The 18,584-nt window shown below is 49.9% G+C and overlaps 1 protein-coding gene across 4 annotated transcripts in view; it reads left to right on the top strand.

Moving 5' to 3' along the window:
• The window catches only part of Scml4 (Scm polycomb group protein like 4), a 106,023-nt gene that overhangs the window by 78,160 nt on the left and 9,279 nt on the right, over positions 1-18,584 (top strand). For 2 of the 4 annotated variants that reach the window (XM_085690855.2, XM_085690858.2), the window contains 2 exons: positions 3,051-3,245; positions 12,631-12,987. In XM_085690855.2, the coding sequence (XP_085546981.1) occupies positions 3,051-3,245; positions 12,631-12,987 (552 nt within the window). Of the gene's footprint in view, positions 1-3,050; positions 3,246-12,630; positions 12,988-15,026; positions 15,982-18,584 lie in introns of those variants that run through there. The other 2 variants (XM_048425057.3, XM_048425051.3) reach the window with 2 other exon arrangements.

Here is an 18,584-nt window from a genome sequence, read left to right as displayed (position 1 = left end):
GAAAGGAGCCATGGCTAGGGTCAAGGGCATGTGTCTGGCATGGTGATATTTAAGGACCCCAGCAGACGTACCAACAAGAAGATACGTGAACAAGGGAGAGGAGGAGAATCTAGTTCCAGCCTCCTGGAGTTCCTCTGCCACATATGTCTGCTCACCCTTGAACCATCCTCTTACCTTGCTACATAGTAGGGATCAAGACACAGATCTGGGGCTGAGGGAGGGGCCCTTCTCTCTGCCCTCCTTCTCTATGATGCTGCTTGTCCTAGAGGCTCTGTACGCCCTGCCCTTGAGCGGGGAGAGCTGGTACTGAGCCTGGCGTTCCTGCTCCCCCTTTCTGTAGCCTCAGGGCCTCGGCATGAGGGGGAAGCAATCCCAGGATGGATGACTTTTGGAGTTCCCATTGGCTGAGGGAATCCCCAGGGAGTCATATGGACTATTTTCCCGATGTCTTCGAGAACGCTACAGCACTGAGTGAGCCTCGTGCCTCCACCTTGAGGTCATTAGGTGTGGGGTAACTTTTCATGTTACAGTTGGAGACAGAGGCCCAACAAGGCTACAGGACAGCATCCATGTGTCCCAGAAAGGGTAGGGATGGAGAGAGGACTCTGGAGAAACAGCAGGGTACCCACTCTGCATTTAGAAGCTGTTCCCCAATGCACCCCGCTCCCCGAATACCCCACAGCACAGCACACAGAAGTTCGTCACATGGATTCTGGCAGAATCGAGAAGGAACCCAAGGGTGAGAGGAGGTTTCTGGACTCCAGACAATCTAAGGGTTGGCAGGAGCAGCATTTTAGAGCTAGCTGCATGATCCCTCCCAGCATACCTGATAGGGTGCTCTGCCTTAGCCACGCCCCCACAGGGAGACTTTATAAACTCAGGAGTTCCACATCCTCTTGAAAGAGATGGGATTTCCCCCATGGATGCAATCCCATGAATGTTTACAGAATACATATGTGATTTAATGGATAGACCTGAGGTTCCGAGACTCTCCCACCTAGTTTCCGTATCACCCAGCATTTTAAGACAGTGCCTATACTAATCAGGGGTTTGCAAAGTATCTGGAACAGGCATAATGACAGCTCTGTGGCTAGACCCTGGATCAGAGCCACTTTGAACTTCAGATGAAAGACAAGTGCCACACGGAAGCCACACGAACTGAAAAATCCAGTCTAGAATTCTCCTCCGCTTCATCTTCTGTAGCACGGGACAACAGCCCCAACCCTCCTAGGCCAGCAGGAGGCTGTGTGGAAATGTGTCCCACAGGCCTTAGCAAATTGAAGAGCACTACATGTACGAAATGGAATCTTTTGGTGTCTGGTTATAATAAAGACTAGCAATGGTAGCTCCTGCCATCTGCCAAGCTTCAGGGGATACGATACAAGTCAGGAGGCTGCCTGCTGGGGTTGCTGGGAGTGGGGGAGGCCTGGGTCAAAGCTGGGTCAAAGCAGGGGGTCCTCTCTGAGGTGTCTTTGTGTGTCCCTCGCACTGGAGCTGGTGTGCAGTTCTGGGGTGAGGCGCTGTGAGGAGAGAGACAGGGCAAACCCTGCTCAGTGCTTCAGGGAATGGACGCCACTCTCAATTTGGACTTCACAATTTGGTTACTGTCTAGAGCTGGAACTCAGAGTTGCTCTAGAGAGCCCCCCTCCCTTTTAAATATTTATTTTTATTTTATGGCCATTGGTGTTTTGTCTGAGTGTATACAAGTATGAGGAGTGTCAGACTCCCAGAACTGGAGTTACAGATAGTTGTGAGCTGCCGTGTGGGTGCTGGGAGTTACAGACAGTTATGAGCTGCTGTGTGGGTGCTGGGAACAGAACCCGGGCTCTCTACAATAGCTGCCAGTGCTCTTAACCATTGAGCCGTCTCTCCAGCCCTGAATTAAAGACTCTCCTCTTGAGGGTGTTCCCTGAAACCCCCTGGGTCCTCTGGTGGCAAATACATTGAATTGGAGACTTTGGGGTGAACTCTGGTGTCTGTGTCTATCTCTTCCTTCAGACAGGTTAGAGATGGACTCCTGGGTGGGAGCGGCAACAGTTACCTAATTACACCAGGAGAGCACACGCACGTTCACACTGCCAAGCCTCTGCCCACTTGGACGGTTCAAAACCGCTGACCCTCGGGAGCAGTGAGCTCACCCGGCACTCTGGTGGCTTTCTCTGCATCCCTCGTTCCTAAGAGGAAGCAGGGCAGGGGAGAATGATCAATGGCAGGGCTGGAGCAGGATGGTCTTGGAATGCACTAAAGTGCCCCAAACCAAAGAGGGATGAATTGAAGGGACACAGGAGTCAACCTCATTGGAGCTCCAGAAATGAAAGCTAGAACAATTTTCATTAGAAGACAAACAGCCTTTGACAACCCCGGACATCATTGTGTGTCCCAGAGTCGCACCAAGCTTAGCACAATGACCGAGTCAAAAATAAATGGGCGAGATGGGGCAATCTGTCCTTACAGAGGAATTGGATGTGGGACCCACTGCTGTTCTAGACAGGAAGTAGTGCTGAACACCCCAAGACCCTTGGAGATGGCAGGTTTAGTGACTTGGTAACCCAGACTTAGTGACTGGACCCAGGGACCAGAATATGGAGAACAGAGAGGGTGTGGGACACATCGGCTCCGCTAAGTGTGGAAGGTTCACGCCGCAGAAGCGCCCTGTGGGTATGACGTGGCCCCTGTGTGGTGTTCCGTGAAGGGTTCTTTGTCTCCATAGTCTTTCTCCCTCCTCCCCTGGCCTCAGTCCCACGATTCCAGCTGTGAGAAAAAGTATGAACCAGACGCAATGGAGGTTTCCCAATGTCTGAGCACTGGTCGGGGCTGCTGCTGCAGTCATGGAAAGCAAGGACAGGGAGACGAACTGCCACGGACCACAGAGGAAGGGGACCGGACAACTAAAGCAGCGTGCTGCCCTGGGTGGCACCCCAGGACAGAGACAGGACGTTATCGAGACTTCCAGTGGAACTCCATAGAGCCCACCTACAGATAAAAGGGAAATGAATTGCCCTTCTCCACTTCCTGTGCCCAGCTCTGAGTTCCAATTTCTGGTTTTCCAGTTTCTGCTTCCTTTGATGGAAAACAGCACCTGAGGAGTCTGCCCGTGGTGAACAGTGTGGGCTATGTCCTCCGCTTCCTGACCAAACTGTGCCGTAGCCTCCTGTGTGACAACCTCTTCAGTCACCTGCCCTACCCTGGGAGCCTCAGTGCCTCCGAGAAGACCCAGGAGAGAGAGGATGGGAGGCCTGAGTCAGGTGAGGAGCAGTTGCTTTGTCCTGCTGCAGGGGCCTCGTAGGTAGGGGCCTTCCTTATGGTTGGTAGATAAGACCGCTGCTGAGGGGCGCTGTTGTCCTTCGAGGCCCTGGAACTCAGGTGGCCAGACTGTTTCCATCCGATACTCCCAGGAAACGTGGTCTCTCCAGCTCTTGGGAGCTGACACCCTAGGCTTGCAGCCTGTGTGCTTAGAATTTAGACCGTGACACCAGGTTACACCTTCCGAGTGGTCTTTTATCCCCCTACTGTCAGGAAACTCTGGTAACTTCATCATTGTTGAGAAGTTGAAGGACTTGGAAACCAAGGAACTAAACAATCCCAAAGAATATAGGCTGATGGGACAGATGTAGTCTCCCTGCACGTAGTGTCCCATGTTTATTTGCTTGAAGAAGCTATATGACCAAGACCCTACACCATAGGAATCTGATTGGCCCATGCATCACACACGCTTCCTTTGAGAGCTGGTGTTTACCTCTTTAGCACAGGATGGAAAGTAACCAAATATTGAGCAACTTGGGTACCACAGCCACAGAATAGCCCAGGCTGAATAAAAGTGACCAGAGGGTGGGCCAGGAAGGTCAATGCTTCAGCCTTGTCCGCCTCTGTAGATACTAACGGTAGGTAGAGTCCTTAGCAAAGTAGAGTCACAGATTAGAAGGTGTGGTCTTTTTGGAGGAGGTGCATCACTAGGCTGGGCTTTGAGGTTGCAGAAAACCCATGCTATTCCCAGTGCGGCCTCTTGCTTTCAGTTTGAGAAGTGAGCTTTCGGCTGTTCCTGCCGCCGTGCCTTTGGACTCCACGTCCTGAAACCATAATTCCAGTTAAATGTTTTCTTATATATGCCAGCTTGGTCATGGTGTTCTATCAGCAAGAGAAACTAAGAAACACTTCTCAGTAGTTGGCTAGGCTGGCCAGCCAGCATGTGTGTGAGTGTTCTTGTGTGTGTGTATTCGTGTATGTGTGTTCGTGCATGTGTGCATATGTGTATTTGTGTGAGTGTTCATGTAAGTGCCCTGGGGTGTGTCAGTGCACTTGTGCATCTGCATATGAGTGCATGTGTGTGTGTTTGTGTGTATATGTGTGTTTGAGTGTGTGTGCTTGTGTGAGTGAGTGTGTGTATATGTGTGTTTGTTTGAGTGTGTGTGTGAGAGTATGCATGTGTATACTGGAATCTAACTCATGTCCTCACTCTTGTGCGGCAAGCACTTTGCTGACTGAATCATCTCTCCAGCCCCTCAATTTATAAAAAAGCAAACAGCATGGGGACTGTTGAGGAAGCAGTCTGTGGACCGACCCTCGCCACTGCCTTCTCTTCCTGCTTGGGTTTCCCCACGCACTTGGATATGGCCAGATTCCATGGAAGGTGGTCGTGGAGCCTGCTCTCCTCTTAAGGCCCAAAGGGGATTCATTATTCTAAACAGCTGACTTCAGTCAAAACTGTCTTTGCTCCAACTTTCCAAAGCAGGAAAATCAATCCACAGCTTAGAACAAAGTCTTTGGCAAACCAGAAACATGCTGGGGAATAGGGGAAATTCAGGTGTCAGGCATTAAAAACAATGGCTGGTTCTGGGCCTCTCCTCAGGGAAGGGAAAATGTAAATGTATTAAAATGCACCAGAGTGGAGGCTGAGCTGGGGGCAAACGGAAGGAGAAAAATCTATACTGGCCAGGGACCAAGTTAATGGAAAATGTAATTGAAGGGAATGAAAAGCTCCGTCTGTAGGTGGCACAGCCTGGTGCCCTTTGAACCCGGAAGGCAGACACAAGGCCACCGAGGCCCTAAGGGAAAACGAGAATTGCTTATCTGTAGGAACAGGGGTGGGACTGAGCCTGGGAACGGAAAATCTGTGACCGTAGCCAGAGCCTCCTCAAAAGCTGTCGTGGAAGGGTGGGTGTTTGCTTTCTGCCACCTTTGAGATCCTTCGAGGACACAGAATGCCCCCTGTGCCTCACAGCATCTGGCACATGTTAGGACCTGCAGCCCCCAGGAGTGTGGGCCAAGCCTGAGGAAAAGGACCCTGCACCCAGGTAGGATGGGAGGCACGTGTGTGCGTCTGGGCTGAGGGCTGAGGGTTGAGGGCAAGCCCCCACCCTCTCCCTTGCTGGGCCTGCCTCCAGCTTCTCCCCTCAGGCTCCCGTGCTGCGCTTCCAGGACCCCAAGCTTTCTTCTCTAGGAAAGCTGGGTAGCCAAGCCTCCCTGGTCGGTTCTTCACAGCTCTCGGAAGCTGTGCCTGGCGGGCTCCGGTCCAGCCTTTTCTCTCCTGGGCTCTGACACCAGCATCTGAAGTGCCGCCAGCTCGTAGTGTAGCCAGGTCAAGCTGTTCTCACTGAAAACCCTCTGAGCACTGACCAGGAACTAGGCAGAGCGGTGAAGGGCCAGACATCCATCAAGAAAGGTCGCGGGCGGCTTTCAGCCTGGGGGAAGGTAGCATTAACGACTCGCTGAGCTCCCTCAACTGGGAAGTTATGAATGATATGAGAGAAATAAGGGGAGGTGGTGTGTGTATGTGTGCGCACATGTGTATAAGTGTGTGTATGTGTGTGCGTGCCATGCGTGTATATGTGTATGTGCGTGTGTATGTGTGTATATGTGTTTGTGTGTGTGCATGTGTATATACGTGTGTGTATATGTGTGTGTGTGTGTATGTGGGGGTGCAGCGATGGGGTAGATTGGGGAGCACGAATGGTGGGCTAGCGTCTCAGCGCGGTGTCTCTGGGCACCACTGGATCAAGAGATATTGTGAGAAGAATTGTACAGCTGGTCATCTTGCTGCAGCTCGGGCCTTCGTTAGAGAATACGAGTGCTCTTCTGATTTACGGAGCAAACGCGACCGCCCGAGCTCCCTTAGCCACCAAGCCCTAGCCATCAAGCCCTGCCTTACACACGTTGTGCTAACGCTTGCTCTACGTGTGGGCCTTGCACACAGCCCTCCCTCGCTTTGGGACTCCCTGTCCCTCTCTTCTTCTCCCTGGGGTGTTCTCCAGAATCAAGTGAGTAATCCTGGAAGACGCCCCTCCCATTTCCACTGCACCCCAGACCATGGGCAGGCTGAAGGAGGAAATTTTTCCTCAAACAGGGAGACCTAGACAGTCAGGAGGCCCTTCCCGTTTTAGAGATTTTTTTTTTTTTTTGGCTTCATCCACCCAGCAGCCAAGGACACCACAGTCCCCAGACAGATCACAATGGTGAAAAAGAAGCATAACGCTCTCCAGAAAGTTCCCCGGACACCCACACCCTAGAAGGGGCCCAAGATGTGTGCGTGTGCCTTGCCTGCTCTTGCCTCTCTGCTGAAGCAAGCCGTCGTGGGTGCACGGAGGTCGTCAATTGTTCTCTCTGGAGGTGACATGGGAGGATTTACAAGGGGCGTCTCTGGCCTCTGAGAGGGACGCAGGGGCTCGCAAGGTCCCGAGGCCTGCCTCCCCTGCTTTGCACAGGCACACTTGCCACAGCCCGGGGCTGGGTTCACAGAGAGCTTATTTCAGACAAGAAGAGGTTTGTGAGGACCCAGGAAGAAATAACACTGGCCATGAAGCCTACCAGGCCTGTGGTTTGCCAGGAATCAGCATGGAAGGAGGTGCAGTCTCTATAGATGCTTGTTCTGGAGGATTCCGCGTCTGCTGGCCCCATCTGCTGTTCATACTGTACTCTGCCACAAAACTAAAAGGGGTTCTTCTCTCTGCCGCTAAAGCTTTCTTCCTTTGTTTGGCCCACTGTAAGCAGTGGATTCAGATGATAAATGCATGCCACAGTGCGGTTAAGTTCGTAAGGTGGTGGAAATTCTGCTACCTGTAACCCATCAACCTGCCTGCTGAATGACCTCGTGGTTTTGAGTAGTACAAAGAGTATCCTCCAGTCATCTTTTATATCAAAGCAAGAGCAATTGGACTTAGGTGTAAGAGAGAAATTTTAAGCAATAAATTTGTAACGCAGTGACCTAGCCATGAGATCCCCTGGAGAAGTTTTTACTGTATTTCATTTTTATGTAAATGTATGTAGCAGTGTGCATGTGCATGCAATACCAACAGTGGCCAGAAGAGGGCATCAGCTTCCCTGGACCTAGAATTGCAGACAGTTCTGTAGTCCATTCCAAACCCATCCAGTGTGGGTGCTGGGAACTGAACTTAGGTCTTCTGCAAAAGTAGTATAGGTTCTTCAGCTGCTGAGCCATCTCTCCAGGCCCCCGGAGAGAGATGAATCTCAAGAAGAGATTCAGTTACTGGCCATAGAAGGCAAAGGTTGGTTCTAACTCAGCGTGGTCCCAAAGCTCCCGTGCCACCTCCCAGTTCTGAACTCTCTGAGTAATCCCTACAGAGCTGATGGCTCCAGATATCCCTTCCAATCAACTCCCTTCTAACAAGTCCCTCATCAGTGTTATAACTGTTTGGTTTGCTAATTGTATTTTATGGATATATATTGAAATACATGATCATAAAAACTTAAGAGCCATGTGTGGTCCTTTATACCTATAATCTCAACCCTCAGCAGAATTGCTTTAAGTTCAGTGCCAGCCTGGGCCACATTGTGAGTTCCAGGCTAGTTTGGGCAACTGAGTGAGATGTTGTCTTAAAAATACCAACAAGGGCTGGAGAGATGGCACAGCAGTTAAGAGCACTGGCTGCTCTTCCAGAGGACCAGGGTTCAATTCCCAGCACCCACATGGCAGCTCACAACTGTCTGACAATGCAGTTCCATGAGATCTGACACCTTCATACCAATGCACATGAAACAAAGTTAAATAAATCATTAAAAAAAACAAACATTGAAGAACAGTAGCAAATAGAGATAAAAGCAGCAATATACTTAAGGTATTTGAAAATGATACCAAAAACTGATCTAAAAAAACAAAAAAACAAAAGAAAAAAACTAGAACTTGCCCTTGTTAACCTGTGCCGAGCTGGTGTGCTGTGTCTTCAGCCATCTTGTTTGTTTGTTTTGCTTTGTTCTTCCTTTTTTCTTTTGAGACAGGATTTCTCAGTTCCCTAGGCGGGCCTCAATTGCAATCATTTTGCCTCAGCATCCTAGTCCCTGGGATTACAGGCCTCGCCCTCACACCTGTACATTTAAAATGCTGTTCCTTTGTGTCTCTCAGGAGCCAGGTGTGAGGTGTGGCCGCTTGTCCCCATAGTTACCCACCTAGGCAGACTTTGGATTCCCCAGGGTGGCCTTGGTGGGGGCGGGCGCCCAGACTTAGGGCTCTCTGAGGTGCTTTTGTCTTCCGACTGAGTCATCAGGACCTGAGCCTGGAAGCTAGCTTTTATTACTTTACTCTTACCCAGGGTCAGCAGCAGCTTTTGAACCAGCAGAGTCCTGGTTCCCCATGTTCCCATGGTCCCATTCCTACGTTTGCCATAGAATGGTTGTCCATCTGTTTCCGCATTTTCCAAATGCAGGTGGGTGACTGGTCTGTGTTCTCTCTATGTCTCTCTATGACATGGTAGGGCAGTTCAGGCCTGTCCTCTTTAGATTTAAAGTATTTGGCACAGTGTCTTATTAAACCTTCTCCACTGTCACAAATCTACACGAAGTTCCGTGTCACCACGTAAGGATCACGGGCTCAGTGTTTACCCAGTAAACATCTCAAGCTCGCCTCTATGCCAAGCTCCACAGAAGAAACTCCTGTCACTTCTTGGTGGACACTGAAGCACCTGCCACTCGGGACAAGGAGGGAAGGACCGACTATGAGCATTTCCCAATCGAGGGAAGGTAGGCTGCGTTTCTGCCTGCTGCTATTGCAGCGGAGCTGGCCTACAGGACGTGCTCAGAGGGTGTGAATGTTCCTTCTTAGTCAGGGTGGAGAGGCACAGCTCCAGCTCCCAGAGAACACCTTGCAGTGCGTGGTCAGGCACGGGCACATTGAGGCTGCCCAGCCTTCTATGCCCTGGTGACCAGGACAGTGTGGTCAAAGTTGACTGCAGAGCTCTTAAGGGTTTGACCACAGCTTCCAGTCTGCCAGGCACTGCCCCCTCTTCAAACATAGCTAGATTGGGATTTAATCCATGTGTCACCAAATCCACCCTCTTAGGGCATCTGTTACCCTGGCCAAGTGTGGGATATCGTCATCACCTCAAGAAGAGAGCACGTACTCTTTAGGTGCCACCCTTCTTCCCCAAACCACAAGCCCTAAACAGCCACGGATCTCCTTTTCGTCTCTATGGAGATGCCTTTCTCAAACACTCCTGCTAGTGGGATCACTGACTGTGATGCTTTGTGGCGACCTTCTTACCCCGAGCACGAGACTTCCGGGGTAGCCATGCTAGAGCCGCCTCGGTGCTTCGCGCTTCCTGTGCGGAGACAGTCCGGTTTATAGGTGTGATCCAGTCATCGGCTAGTAGACACTTCTATCTTTCAACAGTACTCCTGTAAACACTGGTGCACAAAGTTTTTGTGTGGACAAATGTTTTTGTTGTCTTTATGCACACACCCAGTGCAGCTTCTGAGTCATGCATCTATTTTCCAAAGTGGCTGAGCCACTTCTTCCTTATCAGCAGTATCTGAAAGTTCTAATTTCTTCGCAGCACTTCTTATTGTCTGTTTGGGGGAGCTCTGTGATACTGAGGCCTTGAGTGTGTTAGGCTGGCGATGTTTCTCCTTGACCTTGAATGAATGAAATGTATGCCCTGGCAATGCTGAAGCATACATGGGCAGCCCGTATATGGCGCTTCTGTTGAACTTGTCCAGATTGGGTTTCATGGTCTAAGTTGATGAGGATGGCTGACCAGGTCTCTCCCTCAAGACAGCACCAGATCTCATTACAGATGGTTGTGAGCACCATGTGGTTGCCAGGAATTGAATTCAGTACCTTTGAAAGAGCAGGCAGTGCTCTTAACCGCCGAGCCATCTCTCCAGCCCATGACAATTATTCTAGGTGTGTTAATTACAATGAAGAAATTAGTGGGGATTCTCACAGGGACTGTGTTGATGTCATTGAACATTTTTAGTGTATTACCACCTTAATGATAACATAATCTATGAATATGATATTTCCACCATTCATTTGCATCTTCTTCAAAAGTCTTGTGTATTTTTTCTAGAACAGAAATTGAAATTTCTTGTATCTGATTTGTTTTTAAGCATTTCACTGCTTTTAATCTTACTGTATGGAGTTTCTTTCTTAATTTAATCTTAGGATTGTTCAGTGGAAGTACGTAGAAATACAAGTGATTTTGTGTATTGATTTTGCATCTTCCAACCTTGCTGAGAATTTATTAGTTCCAGTAATTTTAAAACTGGGTTCTTGAGGTCTTTGTATGCACAGTGGCCATTTTTTCTTCCTTTTCCAGTCTGGAAGACTGTCCTTGCTTTTTCTTAGCAAAATTTCTGCCATGCCTGAAAGCTCCAGCTCAAAGCTTGTGGCTGAAGCGATGCTGGTGCCAAAGCCACACCGGCCACAGGGCAGTGTCCAACCTCTCCCCGTAAACTGTAGTGTCCTCTGTGGACGTTCAAAGAGCCTTTGTTGAGGAAATTCCCTTCTGTCCTGGCTTACTGCCTGAAACTTCTCATGAGAAGGTACAGGGTTTTGTCCCATGTTTTTCTACATCTTTTGAGGTGGTCATGTGGCCTTTGAACTTTTGTGTTCTATCAATATGGTATTCTGACTTCCTCTCAATTTCTCCTTGGTTGGTGTAACTCTTCCTGAAAGCCACCAAGTTCAGTCTTGTTAGTGCTGGGGGAGGACGTCTGTGTCCTGTGATCACGAGTCTATGGCCTGCAATTCTCTTCCTTCTTTTCCTGCACTGTCTGTCTGGATTTGGTCTCAAAGGGACACTAGCTTCAGAAAGTGAGTTGGAAAGTGTTCTCTCCTCTTTTACTTTTTTGGGAGAATTTGTGAAAATCTGTATTTTTATCTTGAAATGTTTGGTAGAGTTTGCGTATAAATCATTTGTGCTTTCTCTTTCTTTGTGGTTATTTTTTAAAATTGCTAATTCATTCTCTTGTTACAGGTCTATGTTACACAGATTATCATTTCTTGAGTCAGCTCTGGTAATTTGCCTTTTCATTCAAATTATCTAATTATTTATAGTCATTTATAACATGCTTTGACTTTTCTCATCCCTGTAAGGTTGAGGGAAATATCTCTGTTTATTTCCGAGTCTAGTGATCTGAGTTGCCCACGTTTTTGCCAGGTCGTCTAAAGGTGTGTTAATGTTGTCACTGTTTCTAAAGAACCAGCTTTTGCTAGCATTGTTCTTATTTCCTAATGATTTTCTAGTAGATTAATTTCTGTTCAAATCTCTATCCACTCGCTTTAAATTTAATTCACTGGGTTTTACTGTCTTAAGGTGAATGGTTGGTTATTTATAAGAAATTGTCCTTCCTCTACAGTGCAAGATTTCTTTTATTTTATTTAATGTGTACGGGTTATTTGCCTGAGTGTATGTCTGTGCGTTCCATGCATGCCTGGTGCCTGTAGAGGCCAGAAGAGGGTGTTGGATCCCTTGGACCTGGAGCTCCAGACAATTGTGTGCCAACATACAGGTACTAAGAATCGAGCCCTGGTCCTCTGGGAGAAGAGCAAGTGCTCTTAACTGCTGGGCCATCATCTCCCCAGTCCTAAAACAGACATTTTTGCACCTACAAAATTTGCCTCTAAGTTACTGCCGTGGTCTTAAGTCATGATGGTTTTTCTTTTCGGGAAGTCTCCACGGAAGTCCCCAGTGGTAGAACCAGCTACTTGCCCTAAATTATATCAAATTTTAGTTATTCAGGGCCTTCTTGAAGGAGGAATTTAGACACGGTGAAGAAGTCTGTGCCTTGTGTTCCTTCATTGCCAATCCTGAAGCACTTGTTGTTACTGGTTGTGTTTCTTCTGGGATATCAGGATCAGTTTTGGTGATGTTTAATCCACATTCATTGATGAAGCTAAAAAGATATGGTTTTGACTAGGTGGGAGTGGGGCTAGAATGGTTTCCTCTTTTATTTTTATCTCCATGATGCATCTGGACCTTTACTCACACACATACACACACACACATCCCCTACACATCCTGACACACACACGTACCTCTACACACACACCTACACAGACACATGCACACGCCTACACACACACACACACACACACACACACACACACACACACACACATTCACAAGCAGAACTATTAATTCTTTAAGGGCCAAGATGGCCACTGTTCCTTCTAAACATGGAAGAACCCATCTTTTGGTCCCTCTCTGGTGAGGCAAGACCTCAATCTGCTCCCAGTGCGCTCTGGACTATTCTGTGTTCATTTCTCCTCTTTGCACAAGTTTGCTGGTAACAGTGACCGTGTTGGAGCAGGGTTTCATGACTGCGGCTTGGCGGGAGGGAGGGGGGGGCGGGCTCCCCGGACAGCCCTCTCATCTCTCTCCCTGCATCCTTACTTTGCAGCCCAGGCAGCCACTGCTGAAGAGTGTCTGGCCAACCCTGTGGGCATGGACCGCTACAGCATGGACACCTCCTCCGCTGCCTTTAGCCACAGGGGCTCTTTGGCCCACTCCTCCTCCCAGTACTACAAGAGGCTGAACTCTGGAGACTGCCACCTTGGAGGAGGCCCTGCCACTACCACCAGTGTTTCCCGTACCAACCCTGTGCCCTCGGGTGGGCCATCAACACCCGGACTGAGGTTCCCAGCCTCCAGCCCCAAGAGGAATGAAGGCGAAGGAAACAGATGTGGTAACATAACGCATGGCCTGGCTTCCTGGGGGTCGAATGGTTTCCACCCTTGCCCTGGAGACACAGCGCAGCGTGGGAAGTGGGCAGGGGTGTGTGAGGGGGTGGGGAGGATTAGAGTACCGTGATTTGACACTTCTGGAAACCAGGACTTTCCACAAGCTCCTTGGATTTTTGTCATCCCTATAGGCAGTCAGTCTCACTTTTTGATCATAAATGACAAAAATGACACATTAGGTAGGAATAATTAATAGATTACAAAATGTCCACTCGATCAAATGCCATTGACATCTTAGTTCAAGACACCAAGGGGTGGTGCTCCCTCTCAACCCAGGGCCCCTGCTCTGCTCGTCTTGTGTCCCCACCATACCCTGCATCTAGTGGATGGGAGTGAGGAGGACACACATGATGCCCTGGACAGGATGGGCATGGATCCCATTCACGATCCATTGGCAAGATTAGGTCATTACATCCCACTTAGCCGGGGGGTGGGGGGAGCCCAGCTCTGTGTCCAGAAGAAAACAGCAGTAGACTTGGGGAAAAATTGTCTTTTACATAGTGGGAGATTGATTAAATCATCCAAGACAGAAGTTCACTGGAGAAAGCAGAAAAGACAAAGTGTCTCAGTGCTGGTCATTTGGCCCTCCTGTCCTGTCCCTCGCAGAGGAAAGTAATACACGAAAGTGTTCAAAGGGACGTGGGACTCTAGGAACTACGTGGAGGCTGTTCCGGTAGATGCCTTACAACAGGAAGGCCCAGCCTGCAGCCTGTGGGCCTCCTGTAACCAGGGTAACAGTGAAGTTATTGTAGCATATGTCACTTGACATCGTAGTGCAATGTCACAGGATTGGGTACCCCTGCTTCACAAAGTCATTCTCAAGCTTTGGGATTTCATTAATGGATTAGAAACGATGGAACAGGATGGATGGTTTTGTGAATGAAGCCCCCTGGAATTCTGGGTTTGCTGTCCTCTAACTGGATGGCCCCTTTCAGCCCTGGTTTCTCTGTGTTTCTGTTTCCTTCCCTGAGACATTAAAGTGTTAGGACCAGCCACCCCTCCCTCATAGAACCACGGGGATGTTAAACACATTTGCATGTAGCTTTAGTAGAAGGCCTACGGCCATAGTAAGTGGTTAATAAATACTAATGCCACAGATCCGTGAATACATCCCTCTACAGACCATAGCTGTGGGGAGCCACAGCTGAAACTGCTGAAGGGGACCCGAGGCCAGAGTCGGGGTCTTCAGCTTACTCCTCTGTCACCCCCCCCCATTGGGCTGGCTGTCTCTTCTCTAGGTCCAGATCCCTCTTCCAGTGGCTGCCAGGAGTCATACATGTGAGCTGTTCTGTAAGGTTCACGACCCTCTGCACACTTCCCTCAGACACCTTCACCCATCCCAGACATACAAGCCCCAAATGGGCCGCTGCTGGCCACGGATGAAAGGATCAGCAGGGACCCTTGAGGAAGAGGTGGTTCTAAAAGGCAGAAAATTAATTGATTCACTTTATAACTGCAGAACTCTTCAGTGTAAGGACTCCATTTATGGTGCCCTTGCAGGGCGCTAAAGGGACAGTGGAAATACGGGAGCAAGCCGCTCAGCCACCGCTCAGCCATGCCGTCTTGGTAGAGAGAGGGGGACGTAGGTGAGAGAAAAGGGGACAGAGGGTTGTGCCTCATGTCTCTGAAAGAACGTTCCCTTTCTGCTACATCTCATCAATTTTCTAGAATTGAGTCACATGACCAATAGCTGCAAAGGAAGCTGGGAAATGTAGTTTGAATTCCAGGTGGACATCAGGGACCCTATTATGAAGAAGCGTGGGGCAAGGAGGAAGGGGAAGAGGTGTTGTGCAGGCAGTTAGCAGTCTGAGCAACATGTCCTTATGAAGAATGCTTGCATTCTCTGTTTTTCCTCCCCTGGTACTTTATTCTCTAAGTATTACTCTGTCCTGCCACACACTAGAGGAACCAGTTTTGTGAGGGTGTCACTTGTATTTGAATACCTGAGGGTCCGAGCAAAAGGAGACTTGTGTTAGACTTTCACTTAGCGAGCATCAACCGTGGGCTGATTTCTACTGGACTTAGGACTTACCATGTTATAATATGTTGTTCCTAGGCTGTGTTACCGGGTACAGTTCCGGGTAATGAGGATCAAGAGGTCTGTCAGCTGTGAACCTAACTGATGTGGCTAACTCCAAAGTTTGGGTATATCCAAACACTCCAGGACCTCTGCTTGCACGGTTTCTTGGGGTCCCTTCTGAGGTGGAAGAGGATGGAGGAAAGGGTGAAAGTGGACAGGAATCCAGCTCCACTGAGACTCTTTATCAAGGGCCCCCACAGTTGCTTTGCTTGAAGCAAACTTGCCTAACTACCATGGTGGTTCAGGATGCTGAGCTGAGTGGCAGAACCCAAGGCAGAGGGAAAGCCTCAGCCTCACTACCCAACCTCACTAGCCCGCCAGCCTGCACCCTGCTGCGGCTCCTCCTCTCTCCTCTTCTCTCTGCTAAAGCCTTGTCTCTCCCGAGGACTGTTTGATGTTCCTCTGAAATTACACCCAGGTGAAATCAGTTGGCACCAAGGAACTGTTTCTCTTCAATGGGATTGACCCAGCTCATAAACCCGGGAAGAAACCTAGAAATGGGTTTTCTCCCTAGCTACTAATCACAATGGTTTGGAACCACAGAGTCTAGAGAGCTGCACCAGGCTGCAGGCAGGAGGGGAGGGAGGGACGAGGTGACTGGTTCTCAGCTGCCTTTCCCTCGGGTGTGAAGCACCAGCCCAGCCTCCTGCTGCCCCTGGAGCTGCACCCAGTGCCAGCGTCTGCCTGCGCCTGACAATACCACCGAGGTGCAGCACAGGCTGTGGTTTCCCTGGAGTTTGAGCTGAATCTCAGGTGAATATTTGAGAGCTTCTACCCTCATCCCAGACAATCAGCCAGAGCTATAAAGGACTGTAAAGAGGTTTCAGATAACAAAAGCTTCCTGAACGGGCTATGGAATTCCCAGCCACAGGCAGTGCCAAGCTGTAGGGTCAGAAACAAAATAAATCTGACACTGTTGTTGTAGCGCAAATGTTTCCTGTGGGCTGGAGTCGGCTTCCAAGGGATGCTCTGCCAGAGAGGAGCAGAGATGGTTTTTGCTAGAGAAATGATGAGGATGGGGGCTCATGTGAGGCTGGCATCTGCAGAGGCAAAAAAGGGCTTCCTCGCCGTGGAGAGAAAGGAGTTGGGACTGGGATAATGCAGGAAATCCCACTGGATGGTTTGGGGTCCGTGTCAGGCAGATGGGGCTTCACTTACAGTGACTGTAAACCACACAGTTTTGAGCAGGGGAATGTGCTGGTTGGTGGTGGTGGGATTTAGGGGCATGGTCTACTGGACATTTGTGAGATGACTGAGAAGAATGCCAACTAGCTTTGGGGTTAATGCTGGCGTCTATAACGTTATCCTGTTTGATGCTTCCACCCCAGATGACAGGGAAACACTATGTTCTGGTCAGCAGGTGTTCACTGGGCACCGGGCAGTCTGAGGTCTTCTCAGGTCTGAGGATGGTGTCGTGAACAGGGCAGATGGATCCCCTTCCAGAGAGACGGACCTTAGCACGCTCTTGTGATTGCCCTTGGAGGTGGAAGTGGGACCTCTGTGACAGTGGCGGTACTGGATGGGGGGGGCTGCTGGGACATACTAGGGGGGCTGCTGAGACAGTATTAGGGGGTTGCTGAGACAGTACTAGGGGGGTTGCTGAGATAGTACTAGGGGGGTTGCTGAGACAGTATTAGGGGGGTTGCTGAGATAGTACTAGGGGGGTTGCTGAGACAGTACTAGGGGGGTTGCTGAGATAGTACTAGGGGGGTTGCTGAGATAGTATTAGGGGTTGCTGGGACAGTACTAGGGGGGTTGCTGAGGCAGTACTAGGGGGGTTGCTGAGACAGTATTAGGGGGGTTGCTGAGATAGTACTAAGGGGGTTGCTGAGACATACTAGGGGGGTTGCTGAGACGGTATTAGGGGGGTTGCTGAGATAGTGTTAGGGAGTTGCTGAGACATACTAGGGGGGTTACTGAGACAGTATTAGGGAGGTTGCTGAGACAGTATTAGGGGGTTGCTGAGACAGTATTAGGGGGGTTGCTGAGACATACTAGGGGGGTTGGTGAGACAGTACTAGGGGGGTTGCTGAGACAGTACTAGGGGGGTTGCTGAGATAGTATTAGGGGGATTGCTGAGACAGTATTAGGGGGGTTGCTGAGACAGTATTAGGGGGGTTGCTGAGACAGTATTAGGGGGGTTGCTGAGACATACTAGGGGGGTTGCTGAGACAGTACTAGGGGGGTTGCTGAGACAGTACTAGGGGGGTTGCTGAGACAGTACTAGGGGGGTTACTGAGACAGTACTGGGGGTTGCTGAGATAGTATTAGGGGGGTTGCTGAGACAGTATTAGGGGGGTTGCTGAGACAGTATTAGGGGGGTTGCTGAGACAGTATTAGGGGGTTGCTGAGACAGTATTAGGGGGGTTGCTGAGACATACTAGGGGGGTTGCTGAGACAGTACTAGGGGGGTTGCTGAGATAGTATTAGGGGGGTTGCTGAGACAGTATTAGGGGGGTTACTGAGACAGTATTGGGGGGGTTGCTGAGACATACTAGGGGGGTTGCTGAGACAGTATTAGGGAGGTTGCTGAGACATACTAGGGGGGTTGCTGAGACAGTATTAGGGGTTTCTGGGACAGTATTAGGGGGGTTGCTGAGACAGTATTAGGGGGGTTGCTGAGACAGTATTAGGGGGGTTGCTGAGACATACTAGGGGGGTTGCTGAGACAGTACTAGGGGGGTTGCTGAGATAGTACTAAGGGGGTTGCTGAGACATACTAGGGGGGTTGCTGAGACGGTATTAGGGGGGTTGCTGAGATAGTGTTAGGGGGGTTGCTGTGACAGTATTAGGGGGTTGCTGAGACAGTGTTAGGGGGGCTGCTGAGACAGTATTGGGGGGTTGCTGAGACAGTACTGGATGGAGAGAGGCTGCTGTTACAATGTTCGAAGGGGGGTGCTGGACCCTCTCACCTTGGGAGTCAGAAAAGGCTCCAGGGAGGTGTGATGGAACCCACTGACGTGAGAAGTGACATTTGAGCCCCATGAAGGAGAGGTGTCCTGCGGCTCCTGGCAGAGATCCACATTGCTTGTCAAGGCCAGAGGGTGGAGGCTACAGCATCAGCTGCCCAGCCCGGCCTGCTGGTCCCCAGGGGCGTCTTCTGTCATGTTGGCAGGGCAGCTGGTCTTGAAGGATTAATAGAAAAAACTGATTAAAAGCTAAGGAGACACTGGGGTTCCTTCTCTCTTGTCATTGAAAGAGAATGAGACAACATTGTTCCAGCTTACCTGATTCTGCATAGATTGCGGGCTAGCCTGAGCATCTCACACCCTGCCTAGCCTTTGACACACGCCCGAGGCCTGCAGAGGTGTCAATGTCAGCAGCCCGTGGTACACTGGGTCAGACGCTGCCTGACTTTGGGCAGAGCGTGCCGATCCTGCCACACACCTCTCCTACGCTCCAGAAAAGTGCGCAGCTGGGTACAGCTGTGGAAGGGAGGGAGGGAGCTCTGGTTCCTGGCTCGTCCTGGCTCATCACTCGCTTGTTCCACGCCCCCACACTGTTAGCTGAAGTTTCCCCTAATTTATAAATGAG

The sequence above is a fragment of the Myodes glareolus genome, chromosome 1 (assembly GCF_982192425.1).
Source record: "Myodes glareolus chromosome 1, mMyoGla1.1, whole genome shotgun sequence".
NCBI classification, from domain to species: domain Eukaryota; kingdom Metazoa; phylum Chordata; class Mammalia; order Rodentia; family Cricetidae; genus Myodes; species Myodes glareolus.
This window is presented reverse-complemented; position numbering and strand designations above follow the sequence as displayed.